The 14,854-nt window shown below is 45.0% G+C and overlaps 1 protein-coding gene across 1 annotated transcript in view; it reads left to right on the forward strand.

Annotated features, from left to right (window-relative positions):
• Positions 1 to 1,745: 1,745 nt before the first annotated feature.
• Positions 1,746 to 14,854, forward strand: part of LOC105897019 (exostosin-1) — a 235,472-nt gene continuing 222,363 nt past the window's right edge. The window contains exons 1-2 of the mRNA XM_031581851.2: positions 1,746 to 3,113; positions 3,510 to 4,626. Coding sequence (XP_031437711.1) covers positions 3,656 to 4,626 — 971 coding nt within the window. The 5' untranslated portion in view covers positions 1,746 to 3,113; positions 3,510 to 3,655. The remainder of the gene's footprint in view (positions 3,114 to 3,509; positions 4,627 to 14,854) is intronic.

Raw genomic sequence — 14,854 nt, forward strand, 5'->3', positions numbered from 1 at the left:
CAACACACATACCATTTCACAGCACATATTCAAGCCTCACACTCGCGCCTCTCAATTACAGTGTGACAGCCGGTCAGCTGCCCGTGTCCATTTGCATTTAGCGAATGATGTGATCCTGGGCTAAAAATGGTGGAATTTCACTGTATACTGAAGTAATAACTTTTTATGCATGGCAGTTATAGCAAAGGTGAGACTGGATTAACAAATACTTTTAATACCATATGCTATGATTATCTATACAATACATAACCTCTATATTACACTTAAGCATTTCAAAAGCATGTAGCCTACAAAATGATAATCCATGTTATCGCATGTGGACTGACAGGAAGACAAAACTGATGGTTAGGATTCAGTATATCTTACATGGCACATCTCTCTCTCTCTCTCTCTCTCTCTCTTTGTCTTTTGATAAAACATTTGATTTGATTGTTTAGAGGAAATGCGCTGCCATGGACCTGCTCCTGTCATCTGTTGTTGGCTGTTATAAGATATATGACTGGTATATGCTTGTCTCAGGACATGGTGTTAAAATACAGCCAAGGTCCAAACCCGTTTGAACAAATGCCCTGAGGAAGACAATCCTTAATGTGCACTATATAGCATTCTCAAATAATGTTACTGCACACACAACTGGCCATGCATGCAGGCAGGTGCAAGTGCACACACACACACACACACACACACACAAAGAGAGAGAGACTTGGTATAATAAGCAACTAAATCGCAGTCCAAGTTATTTGTACATGTGTTATATGTGTGTAGCATATATTGTCCCATTTGTGAAAAAGCACTAACAAGAAGTAACATATAGCAAGAAAGACTTTCATCTGAAACGCGTCTTGGTGTGTTTTGTCTGTTATATGCGGTGCCACAAGATGGCATCCTTTATCGCACGATAAAGGGGACACCTAAAACATAGTCCATAGAGACACATATTCGTACAAATATCGACGTCCATTACAAATATTTCCAAAATTCAAATAAATTAGCAGTTCGGAGATACACCGTGATTTGGTTCATTAAATGATGAGAAGTCGTGAGTTGCATATAGGCCTATAGCGGTTGAAGAAAGGACCGGAATCACTGTAAACCTGTTACTTACCTAGGCTTTGTGCTCTCAGGCATATGGCTTTAATTGGCTGCTTGCAACAAACAAAAAACATTTAAAGCATTTACTACAGCATTTACTACAACATGTCGCATTGAGGTTTGACGTTTCCCGTCTGCACAAACCCGGCCCTTTAAAATTTAAATGAATTATCACCTATTCATCTGATGTGTAAGTTTCCTCAAAATAAACCTTCCACGAATCAAGCGGAACAACCTATGGCCCCAGTGGTTGTAACCTTTATAAGGCCTCTGACAGCTGTTATTCATATGACAATTTTTAAGAATGACAGGTATGCATGGTCCTGTAAGACTACTGCAATGACGAGAATATCGACTTTTCTGATAGACATATGCTGCTCTTATTATAAGTGCAAAACACGTCGCACGCTGGAGGCACCAAAACGTCAATTGTAATAATTCTATGCGTATGTGGGCTTCAAATGTGAATTAAAAATGTAAACTATAAATGTATGTACTTAAAATGAGTGTGTCATAACTCACGTTGGATAAAAAAGATCCAAGAGGCTCTTCCCTCTCCATACCCTTACACATGGCTAGGATACTGTTTCCAGTTAAAAAAAGACGTTAACTTGTTAACTTGTGCTCGCAGGCGTTCTAACCGAAGTGTCCGATGCAGCCTACGCCTCCTGAAATGATCGACGCGACGTTCACCCATTACTATCGCTCACCAAGCATCCTCTACCAATAACGGAGAGCGGAGGTGCAACCTCGCGTTGTGGGAGGTTTCAGCGCATGGTGCTTTGGCTCTCAATGGGAGTAAAGAGGGATGCTGGACGGATTCACAAACTCAGCTGGACCCCTGTTTTCAGAACAGTCGGACTGTAAAGGAACGTAGCCAGGTATACCTGGATTAAACGCGAATAGTTGCACTATATAGTGATTGCATTTTCTCGTATGTATGGGCATGTCAAGCGGACTTGATGGTTGATCATGGGTAGGACTGAAAGGCTGGAGACGGGTGTCGCTCAGGTGACATCAACACCGTTAACTTTCCCCTCAAGTACCTAATGGACGCTGGCGAACAAGTGGAACCATGAGGAACTCGCCAAACGCGTGCAAGGATTTATGCCACCGTGGCAGTACAAGAACAGTTTCGCAGTTTTAAGAGAAACATTCGAAATTTCCACACAAATGTGTTATGATGAATGTGCATGTGCGTCTTATAGACCGCTCTCTTAAGCGCCCGAGCTGTCTGTGAGAGTAATGGAGACGATCTCAGCTTTCGCAGTAATGAAGTGACAGTGCCAAAAAGCACTCAAGCCACAGTGCATGGAACTGATTGCGTGCACATCTGATGTTACATGGGTTCAGGTATGCCTGTTGTAACAATACATGTGAAGTATAACGTTGTCAAGATATTCAGTGTTCACGTGCTTCACGACAGCGAGCTGTTTCGTGGCTACATGTTTGAAACTTTCACGCACATGGACGCACAAGTACATGACAACACATGGTGTGTGGCAAGGAGAATGTAAACGTTTGTTTCTCGGAACGACGTGACTATTTGATTCATTCCTGAAAAAGAAGGCGGTATTTTGGAGAAAGTACGTCGGAGCTGTCTTGGATATCATCTCAAAGGCATTGGGCGAGTACAAGCACTGGAGACACTTCAGAGTAATCAACTGAATGTGTTATGGGACGGCAACATTCTAGTTTGTTTCGCGCAGCTGAATGTCATTTTAATCAGTTGCGGTCATTTGTCTCACCCAAAAGACAATTTTATATACGCCAGTGAAAGTGGATGTCATGGCTATACAATGGAATACAGACACACAGCAGTAAACTAGTGAAACTTGATCACCAGTAAAGGAACTTCCATGCTTACCGGTTGTACTGCTACTCTGAAAGGGTAAAATGAATTCCAGACTTCGGAAGAAAATTTAGTTTAGCTCTGTCATATGGATCTTGTTCATTTTCTTTGGAGTCTCCTGAAACGTCATCATTCACTGACAGATGCTCCCACAGGTGTTTCAGGAAAGGTACAGTAACCGTAGGCAAGCAGCAGACATTTAAGTGCTACAAGATGAATCATTTATGTTACCAGATATTACTGACAACCCCTCATTTCCAATGTCATATTCTATCCGGTTCACAGTGCTGTTACATAAACAGGAGACGCTGATTCACACAAATTCATTTATGACCCCTCTGCTTTTTCTTTGCTTAAAATGAGTGAACATGGGGAAAAAACAAACACATTTCGTTTTTTTTATATAGTTAATTTCATTGTAAGATTGCCCTTTTGATAACATAATTATTGACTGTAACACAAGTCAGAGTATTCATGACTAATTACGAAATCCATTTACTTTCACACATCTTTTATGATACTGGACACCAACATTCTGAAGAGCTGTGTTTGTTTCACTCCGCAGTTGCTTTTCTGCATCCAGGGAGTCCTTATCTGAAAACATGCTCCTCTTGGTATGAGTGCCTGTGCCGTGGGCTAGAAGAGGACCCCGCTCCCTTCCTACCTCCTTCTCCTGCCTTCCCGTCACCACTGCCAGCCCCTCTTGCACACATGCAGGCCAAGAAGAGGTACCTGCTGGTGTCTCTGGGGGCCTGTCTTCTTCTGCTTGCCTACTTGTGGGGACTGCAGATCGGGGAGTTTCACCAGGAAAGCCACCAGCAGCTCTACGCTGCCAACGCCCAAGGTCCCCGAGGTCCCCGACTGCCCAGGCAGCACTGGCCGGAGTGGGGCCACTCTCTGAGCGCCTACCTGGATGGGGTGGAGCAGGAGGAGGACAGCCCCGTGGGCATCCACCAGCACTCCTCCCCCAGGGAGAGGCGGGAGATCCGCACCAACATCTACAAGAGCCGCCGGTGCCGCATGGACACCTGCTTCGACTACAGCCTCTGCGAGAGGGGCTTCAAGGTGTACGTGTACCCGCTGGCCAAGGGGGAGAAGATCTCCGAGAGCTACCAGAAGATCCTGACGGCCATTGAGGACTCCCGCTTTTACACCACGGATCCGCAGGAGGCGTGCCTGTTCGTGCTGAGCATCGATACGCTGGACAGAGACCAGCTCTCTGCCCAGTATGTCCACAATGTCAAGGCCAAAATCCAGAGCCTTCCTTTGTGGAACGAAGGAAGGAACCACCTTATTTTCAACCTCTACTCGGGCACCTGGCCGGACTACACAGAGGAGCTGGGCTTTGATATTGGTCAGGCGATGTTGGCCAAGGCCAGCATCGATATGGATAATTTCAGGCCACACTTTGATGTGTCCATTCCTCTTTTTTCAAAAGACCATGTCCAGAAAGGAGGAGACAAGGGTTATTTGACACTCAATAATGTCCCGCCATCAAGGAAATATGTGCTAGTTTTCAAAGGGAAGAGGTATCTCACTGGTATAGGCTCAGAAACCAGAAACGCACTCTATCACATTCACAATGGAGATGATATCATTTTATTGACTACCTGCAAGCATGGGAAAGACTGGGAGAAACATAAAGATGGCCGATGCGACAGGGACAATGAAGAATACTCAAAGTAAGACCCACTTTCATTTTTGTTCTGTTGGCTGAAGTTCTTGCTTTGTTGTTTTGGTGTGTGTGTTCAATAGTGGCCAGCTGCACTTGTTGAATTACCACAGCTATTGTTTGGCTCAGGTTGTTTTGTCTGGGTTGATAATGGTAAACTCGAGACTTGCCTGTATATAACTCTTCAGAAAGTGCAACATTTCTAAATTCAGCGGGCTTACACCTGCAGTAGCCAACACTGGGTTTTTACTTGAAAGTAACACATTTAACCTGCAGGCAATATGATGTTGCATTGGCAAGCCGATTTGCATACACAAGCTGCTGTTTCGAGGTTGTAATCATCTTAGGTGAGAAGCTCATGTAACTGTGTCACCTCAACCTACTTTTTACAAAGAGGCACATATAAAAAAAAAAAACTCTGAGATGCTTGAGAAGTTGAAAGAGGCCCATCTTCAGGTATACCACTGTGAAGAATTATCCTTGGAATAGTTCTGAGGGGCAATGCGTTCTGTTTGGCTTCTTTGTTCTGTGTGGGTGAAAAAGCTCTGCGCTTCAACACTTTAGGTCTCAAAGCTGCAGAAGAGCGAGAGCTGCAAATAAAAGTAGTTTGTCTGCGGGAGTTCACAAAATGGAAGGCTTACTCGAAACATTCCAGCCGCTTAGATGCTTATGTTTATATATATATATATATACAGTACGTAGGTTTGAATGTTTTTATCAGACAGTCAAAGAATCGGCTTTGTGAATGACTTAACATCAGTAACAGCAGTTGTTTTAGGGTCCTTGGTGTTTCGATTTGATGTGCAATAAAAGACAGTCTCTGTTTTGAATGGGGCTCTACCGTGGTACTGGGCTGAGGATCATAACCCATTGTAACTGTAACTCTTTGCAAAAATCACATTCCTCTGCTATGATGACTTGTCTTTTTTCCATGAGCGCACCAAACGGTAACTTGCATAATCCAGTAATCCTTTACGGAACCATGTGATGCCTCAAACTTGCCTCATTTAACCTGGGACCACATGGGAAGAGCCGGCCTCCATTGTGTACCGCTGCTCTGATTTGTTCTGTGCCGCTGAGCTTCCCCCCTGCCACCCTTTGTTGCGACGCAGGCTTGTTTGTGGACACAAGACAGTGTCATCACTGATGATGCCTCAGTCCCAGGTTTTTAACTGGAATTTTAGGCAGTGGTGTTTTTTCAGTCAAAGCTATTGTCTCCAAGAGGGCCTCCTTATAATGTACTGGGGATAGGGAACAAATATATTTTTCACGCCTTTCACTGTTGAATGACAACCAGCGTGCGATGCCCCTTCTGCATCCGCTGTCATAATCATTGATCTCGATCAAACACTGTGATTACTCAGCCGCATAGATCTCACATGTAAATGTAAACATCATGTGAGCTACTCCAATAGCAGGGAAGACATAAGTGTTTTGTGTGGCAAAAGCACAATTAGATGAGCGGTTGGAATAATCCATCTTCACTGTGTAGTGAAAGCATTTTGTTGAAGACTCAGTGTGTAAGAAAAATGTTCTGACCAGGAGACATTTACTATTTAAATAAATGTGGTTGGGTATCAAAGCGGCAGAGCTAGTCAATAACTGGCCCTCAGCTGAGAGGTGCTGCATATTGGTGGAGATCATACCTCATTCTGGGCTGGACTGGGGTGGGAGGGGGGGGTGGGGGGGATGATTTGACTCTACAGTGATAACAACCCTCCACTACCATACAGAAGAATAGGGGCCTAATACTGATAACATTACAGCTTGCACTCATAATCTCTAATGCATTGATTTATTATTTAAATTGGTTTGCATCACCCTAGGTAGAGGATGTTTAAGATGGTGAAGATCGTAATTTCCGTATGAAGCATAGCAACATAGCATAGTCATTTTAAGGCCAAAGGTTCAGATGGTTCCTGATTAGGATGTACATTTAAACACTGTTGCATCGCAAAGGCCACAGATTGTTGGTCAGCTGATCAGATGAGTCATGTACTGGCCTGTTGTGATTTCTTGAATCATGTGGTGCTCGTCCAGCTTGTTTTGAGAAATTGGACACGAGATGAATTGAACTAATGGCTGAGATTTATGTGGACTGCCAGCCTCTGGCCAGTGAGAGAATTAGGAGCTGTCAACATGCAGAGCAGTGTCTGTCAATGACGCATAGTGTGTGGAATTGAATTGTGGAAGTCGGAATAATTAAATTCTGCTTCCTGTTCAGTGTTGACTCCCAACTATTATCTCAACCAACTGTGGCAAAAGGCTTCCTACGGAAATTAATACATAACACCATTCCCTTTTGTTTGTGACATACAGGAAGTTAATCTATGAAATGTTTCACAAGATAATTAAGATGTGGGGAAGAGAGAGAGAGAGAGAGAGAGAGAGAGAGAGAGAGAGAGAGAGATCAATAGTAGTAAGGCCCAATTGTAGTAAGGCCCATTTTTAACAGGCACTCTTACTGAGGACTTGCACGTTTACTATGCTCAGACTTCATCCGTGATGAAAAGGAGCATACATCTATCTAGGCTGTGTTTTACTCAGTAGTACCTGATGAGCAGAGGGTTCTTGTTGATGTCTCAGGTACAGTTAGTGTGTATTCATAAAATCACTCAAATTGTACAGTTTACTTAATCAAATCTCCATCACACCAACAGCGATGTCCAAAGACATCAGCACCGTGCCTGAGAAAGTCCTCCTCTGAAGGACTGATGAAATGAATATCACATTCAATTTTCATCTTCATTTTGGTTTCCAACAACTGCTGATTTGCAGAGAGATAACAAGAAGCCTTGGTTGGTACTTTGAAAAGCCCCACACTCAACTTCATATAAGAAGCTGCAGTGTTTTGAAGATTTGAATGATCATGAGGAAGTTCTAACTATGTCGTGAAAAAAAAGATCATCATTACTTCACTGTTGAAATTTTAATGGTTATAACAGATGTGTACTACAAAAATGAGGTCAAACAGGTCTTTTTTTCGCTCTGAAATATTTTGAGTTAATTGAATGCAATCTTGGTTGAGCACTGATAAAACTGTGTCTGGTTTTCGGTTCTGGAACCATCTCAACGGTTCTGTTCCCAACTACAGGCGCCACGTGCCTTTACATAATGGACTTCCAGAGAATAGTTTCATAAGGGTTTGCCTTTGGCAGACACTAACTGGTGATTTAACCAGTGTGTTTGTTAACAAAGTCGTACCAAGTAAAGATTAATATGGAGCTATACTGGAGATGTTTCCACACAGTTTTAAACAATAAAATGCAGTGTTGATTGAGGCCAATTTTGGCAGTAGAGCTGATCGATAAGGGTTCCATTATGGAGATGAGTACAGCAACTCCCCCCTCATAGGTAGGGGGCAGTAGGATCTCATGGAGGTATTGACATTTGGTTCAGCCCCCCTCTCCTTTGGGAGATTGAAATGTGCCATTTTATCATTTCAAAAGCACAGGTTTCCAGTTATATAGTCCATGGTAAAATATTAGATGCACTTCTGACCTAAATGGCTTTAATGTAAAAATGTTTTGTGTGCGTGCATGCGTTTGTTTGCGTGTGTTATTAGTTGGGGGCAGGTGTATTACATAAGAGCCTTAGCTAGATGCTCCTAGAGGACACGTATCCAGGTATCATCGTCATAAAGCTCCATGACCCCTTGTGCTCAAAGTATTACCCACAGCGAGAACCCTTTTGAGGGGGAGACTTTGATTGTAATGTTATTAGAATTGTATTTCATCAATGAGATTGTACAACAGGTAATGCAAGCATTGAAATCAGGCTTGAGTTAGCCTTAATGATTATGTTTGCGTTACCATACATCTTACGTATGTGCAGTACAGCTCTGAGAGTTATCTGTGGATTGCCTCAGACAGTCCTCCTGTGATTGACATGTCCACACAGAGGTGAGCAATTCCACTGCAGGTTTGCTCACAGAAAGCCCTGGGTCTGACTCAGACTAGGCACCTAGGGGGCCGGGGAGTCCTGCGGTCTGAAAGCCCTGGGTCAGACTGAGACTAGGCGCGTAGGGCCGGGGAGTCCTGCGGTCTGAAAGCCCTGGGTCTGACTCAGACTAGGCACCTAGGGGGCCGGGGAGTCCTGCTCTACTCTTCCCTCTAACAGATCAGAGGCGTGGGGCTGGGCGGCAGAGCGGCAGAGCGGCTCAGGAAACAACGGCAAATATGTTTGGCGTCAAGGATTCCGTCTCCTTGCCATATTAAGTGCCCTGCTTATATACTGGGTCGATTGACTCTGCTCCCTCTCTTTCAAACTCTGTGTGGGTTATATGGGAGGGGAAAAAAACGAATGACTGGATTCGCCTCAATCAGAGGACTCTTCTTTATTTTTTTTTATCTTTCTGTATTGTTCTTTTTCATTATTTATTTATCAATTTTCACAGACCCCTTGGAAGGAATGAAAATGCATGAAGGAATGAAACATACCTGAATTGCCCCAATTAAATTATGTTATTTTATCCAGTAAAGAAGAATAGCATAGTCCTCAAACCCCTGCCTTTGACATAAATGATTGTGATATAATCACACCTTGTGTAGTCCATCTGTACGTGTTCTGCTGCAGTGAAGTGTGTGCCCGTATGGACCTTATTATTGACTAAAGAACATACCAGCATGAAAGTGGTGAAATTATAATTATTATTTTTTTAAATGAAAGACATTTTTTTTAAGTGTTCCAGATTTGCGAAATGTCAGGTGCTTAGACTTGGCAAAAGAGTGTTGAAACTGTGTGATAGGCACGCTCATGTCGACCTCATCGTTAAAGTCAGCGTTTGGACAAGGAGACAAGAATAAGAATGACCGTAAGAATGTCAGTGTCTCCATGTGCATCAAGCGTTGCCAGTTTGGTCTTCGCTGCGAACAGTACGGTACTTCCTCGGAGTTGCAGCTAATTGCACTTGACTTCCATGTATGCACATTTAGAAATCAGATGTGTGCTCCAACTGTGCCCTCACACTGCTGAAGCTCTTCTGGAGAGTCCTTTCATTACCTCAGCGCCGTACGACAGAAAGAGAGAGAAAGAGAGAGAGAGAGAGAGAGAGAGAGAGAGAGAGAGAGAGAGAGAGAGAGAGAGAGAGAAAGAGAGAAAGAAAGAGAGAGAGAGAAAAAGAAAAAGAGAAAGAGAGAGAGAAAGAGAGAGAGAAAAAGAAACAGAGAAAGAGAAAGAGAAAGAGAGAGAGAACCAGCAGCAGAAAGGCAGAGCAGTACTCCACAGTGGAGGGCCCACATCAAAGCCCATTAAAACCTCGCACTTGTCCCACTCTTGAGGTGAGAGCGCCCTCTCCTCTCCTAAAGCCTCGACTTTGCGCTACTGAAACAAGAAAGGGGGGGGGGGGGGTTGAAGCCACCACAAATGCAGCAGTTATCAGAGTCTCCATGCTGTATGCTGGGCATCTGTCAGTGGGGCTTTTTTGGTGGTGAATATCCCCACCTCTACAGGGGAATATCTACCACATCTACCACCCCACCCTCCATCCATGTGTCTGTGTGGGGCCACTGGAACTCGGTCCATGCCGGAGGAGAGAGGCCGAGGCCGGGTGTTTGAGACCCCCGTGTGTGTTTGACAGTCAGATCCCCCTCAGGAAGCGCAGGGACCAGCTTTTGAACAAACGTCCCCCAAACCCCCCCCTCACAAACCACACACTCACTTCCTCCCCACTCTCTCTGGTTCTCTCTCCACCCCCACCAACACACTATTACAGAGACCAGTGGGTCAATCATCTTTACAGCATGTTTTATGAAGAGTGACACTCCCATGAATAAAACTGCACTTTATTTGCTATGTCAAATTTGATTTATCAAATCGATGCGATGGAATATTCAAGAGGGTGTCAGGGATTGTGGGATTCTTTCCCCCCCCTCCACTTAGTACAGAGACCCATTCTACAGATCTAGACTTTGAGGCTACGTACGAGTGTAGGAGTCTGTGTTGGTGTGGGGTAAAGGTAGAAATCAATGTCTCAGGTGCACTTCAGCGTGAATTCGCTGGGAGTATCCTTAAGCCTCATGCATGTTACTGAACACATTAGCAAATGGCTGTGAATCTGTTCAGACTGAAGCACAGACAGGGGGCAAATATTGTAAACTTCAGCAGTGCTGTTGCCCTGATGTGTAATTAAAAGCGCTGTGGATGAAACCACAAACTTTAACTATTGCTTTAGTAGGGCTGTCTGTTGCAGTTACGGTTTGGCAGAGATGTTTGTTGTCCTACCTGCATTGTGTGTGGGCTTCTCTGCAAATTAATCTTCATTTATGGGTTTAATATGCCATGATTTGTGATGAAGCAATTCCTAATTTAATCTAAGGGGATTTATTGCTGTTTAATTCTAATTAAAAATGGAATATTATAAATGATCCGCAGGAAGTATTTGACGGATGTATTTTTTGTTTTGCTTAATCAGAAATGCTGTCTAAGCCCAGACCAGTGATTGAATATTACTTGTATTTTATTGTGAAGGCAAACTAACTCATTTATAAAATTTCCACTCTACAATTCCTTCGTAATTACTGAATTCATATAGTCACCTGTGGAACTGTGTATATATGAAGTGAAACAGTAACACACTTGACATTCTGCCTAGACATGAGTTGATCTTTCATTGCCAAGACGCAAATACATTGTCTAAATAAATAGATGGATAGGATATCCATGTTACATTACTTGTCTAAGTTAGATTTGTGATCAGGAGTCATGCACCTGGCAATTAACTCTGTTGTTCCATTCTACTTTAAAGCACTGCATTTCCACTGAAGTAGTATGGATAAATGTGTTTTTTTATTAAATACATCTCTATTTTTATATACCCCCTTTTTAAGTCATTTTACCCTGGGCATGGCAGGCATACATCGGACTGGCCCCCTCTAGGTACTGCACTCTGGTGTGGGCGGGGTTGACTTTATTGTCCTTTCCTAACTGACAACATCCTGCTGCTTTTTAAATGTAGTTCAGGAAAAAGAGAGACAGAGACGATGGAGAGAGAGAGAGAGAGAGAGAGAGAGAGAAAGCTAGAGATCAGTCCCCGATGTGTGACTGGCACTTCTGTTGGCATTTGCTATTAAACACCTACTCCTCTGACGCCTACTCTCGTCTGAGGCTCTAATGTCCATATCGTGTGTGTGTGTGTGTGTGTGTGTGTGTGTGTGTGTGTGTGTGTGTGAGCAGGTGGCTGTGAATGCCTACTGATGAGGTTGCTGTAGCGCCGCCATCGCCTCCCTCCTGTGCATCTCCTGCAGGTGCAGATCACGCTGATGGCATTTTGACACGTTCTGCTCCTCGTCCCCCAGAGCCACCCATGACACACACACACACACACACACACACACACACTCCGTACCTCTACAGCGGAGGCCCGAGCCTTGATTTTCCCCGGTCTGGTTGACACATGTTGTCCATCCTCGGCCGAGGCATTTTAATGCCTGTCTAGATAGATGGGAAAAACTGGGTGGAACAGGGGCTAGAATGTGTCTGTGTGTATGTTTGCATAAAACTGCATGTTTGACAGAAATTCAGTTTTGTCTTTGTGTGTGTGTGTGTGTGTGTGTGTCAGGGTGTTATGACCGTGTGTGTCATGCTCTCTTTTAAAGTGTCTGTGCAGGCATCTATAGGCGTGCATGGTGTGTGTGCGTGTAGTGTAGGTAAGTGTGTGTGTGTGTGTGTCTGTGCACGTGTGTGTGTGTGCGGCTCCACGTCTTTCAGGCTGTGTGGCTTGAGCTAGGTTAATACCAGTGTGTGGTGACACAGGGTTGTCAGGGGAGACGGGGCTTAGAGCGTGAGCGTGAGTGGGGGCCAGGCTGTGCTCTGATTCCCCCACCCCACCCTGCGCTACCTTCAGTGGGAAATGCCAGCGCGACCCAGCGGGCTGACCTGGCTGTTCCCAGCCCCATCATCCCATTATTAAAGCCCCCTCTCTGGGCAGGCGGCCGGGGGGGGGGAGTGGCGGTAGTGGCAGGCGTGAAGGTGACAGCCGACAGCTATCCTTCACGGGGGGACACGCAGCCTCCAAATCAAACGACACAGGGGCCTCAACCTTTTTCACCTCGACCTTTATTCCTTACCTTTTTCCTCTCTTTGATGTCTCACATCTTAAAGTTGCCAGTAGCTACAGAAAATGAAGAAATATCTGTGGAAAAGTGTGTGTGTGTGGTGTGTGTGGTGTGTGTGGTGTGTGTGTGTGGTGTGTGTGTGTGGTGTGTGTGTGTCGTAGAGGGGGCAGCGTGTCAATGCTTGCATGCTCTGGGTGTCCCAGGTCCCATGTGCTTAGAATAATGATGTCAAGGCAGGGGGAATATCTCCCTCATGAGGAGTGCATGTGGGGGCCCCCAGGGACCACTCCCTCACTGCTCTGGCTCGACCTCAAAGGGAAGCGGGACGGAGGTCGATCGATTCCGCTCAAGGTGACGCCAAGTGTGACGTTCAGAGGCAACCTGATGCAACGCCCTGAGCCTGAATATGGATGACGGGAGAGAAAACGGAGGTGTTGTAGCAGCCGAAGAAGAAGAAGAAGGAGTAAATGAAGAAGACAGACAAAGTGAAAGAAGAAGAGAAAAGTGAAAGAGTGCTTTTTTCTTTGTCAGCAGCACTCACTCAGCTCAGAGATCGGTTGTCACCCTGACCGCAGACACACAGGTGTGGCTCTGTGCTTTTGAAGCGAGGGAGGGAGAAAGTGGAGGTGAATCTGAGCCTTTTGGACCAGGGAGGTAGGGAGGGAGGGTTGGGGTGCGGGGGTGAGGGGGTGAGAGATTGTCTCTCAGGCGACACGGTTCAGCTCTTGGCCGTGTGTGTGTGTGTGTGTGTGTGTGTGTGTGTGTGTGTGTGTGTGGCTCCACTCAGCTCACCGGCACACAGAGAACAGAAAGAGCCTCAGGCCAGGGCTTCATTTCTGTAGTAGGTTGGCTGGATGAAAATAAAGTGTGTATGTATCACAGGGAGACAGACAGAAGGAGGAAGAGATGGAAAGTAAGAGAAAGAGGACAGGAGAGAAGAAGAACGATGACAAGAAGAAGTGATAGAACAATGAAGGAAAGACAAAAAAGGCGAGAGAGCGAGAGCAAGGACAACAGGTGGAAGAGGAAGTAGAGCGGATCCCAGCCTAAACATACTGGATGTGCCTGGAGCACTGACAGCTGAAGTTACACTGCCTCTCTCCCCTCTCTCCCTTGAGCTCACTGTGAGACTCTAATGGATGCACTGTTCTGAAGAGAACAGCGACCTTTTAACATCTGTTTGGCAATCGCATATGTTATTCTACCCAATCAGCTGATTAAACAGCAATGGTATTAACTTGAGGCTATTTTGACTGTCTCAAGTGTTCCCCTTTTCTGACCCTCTCTCTAGACAAACAAAGATAACATTAGATTACAAGAACTCTCCGGAATTCTCCGTCTTGCATTCCATCTGGGAACACTGTGATACTGTCTGAGAAAAGCTGCCACTAGGAAGTCATTTTCTGCCTGAGATAATGCGTCAGATGAGAGGCGATCGCTCGCTCGCTCGTTCGCTGCGAGGCAGCCAGCTGGTCGAGCACTCCGGCTCTCCTTCCCCCTCTTGTCTCCTCTTGTACCCTGTCATTTGAGGCCACCAGCCCTGGGTATCAGAGCACACCTCAATCAATTGGCCACTGTGCATTCAGGAACTGGGAGTGCACTGGAAAGCGACCGTGATTGTTCGTCTGATTCAGACAAGGGTAAATATAGTAGCTCTGTTCTCGGATGCCACAAGATAAGATGGAAAGTGCACTGTGTGTGTGTGAGTGTGTGTGTGTGTGTGGGTGCTTATTATTTTGTGCGTGTGTGGGAGAGAGTCAGCATGTATGTTTGATTCCCATGCTTTATTGACTGACATTGCCTGTGTGAATTCCCTTGTCCTCATGTTCATCATCATTTAGACAGTGATGTTAATCCCCAAAGCGTTGGCATGCGAGTGCACTTATGCAGACATACATCTATCAGTGTGTGTGTGTGTGTGTGTGTGTGTGTGTGTGTAAACTATGCAGACATGCATCTATCTGTGTGTGTGTGTGTGTGTGTGTGTGTGTGTGTGTGTGTGTGTGTGTGTGTGTGTGTGTGTGTGTGTGTGTGTGTGTGTCTGTGTGTGTGTAAACTATGCAGACATGCATCTATCTGTGTGTGTGTGTGTGTGTGTGTGTGTGTGTGTGTGTGTGTGTGTGTGTGTGTAAACTATGCAGACATACATCTCTGTGTGTGTGTGTGTGTGTGTAAACTATGCAG

The sequence above is a fragment of the Clupea harengus genome, chromosome 15, assembly GCF_900700415.2.
Source record: "Clupea harengus chromosome 15, Ch_v2.0.2, whole genome shotgun sequence".
Classification (NCBI taxonomy): domain Eukaryota; kingdom Metazoa; phylum Chordata; class Actinopteri; order Clupeiformes; family Clupeidae; genus Clupea; species Clupea harengus.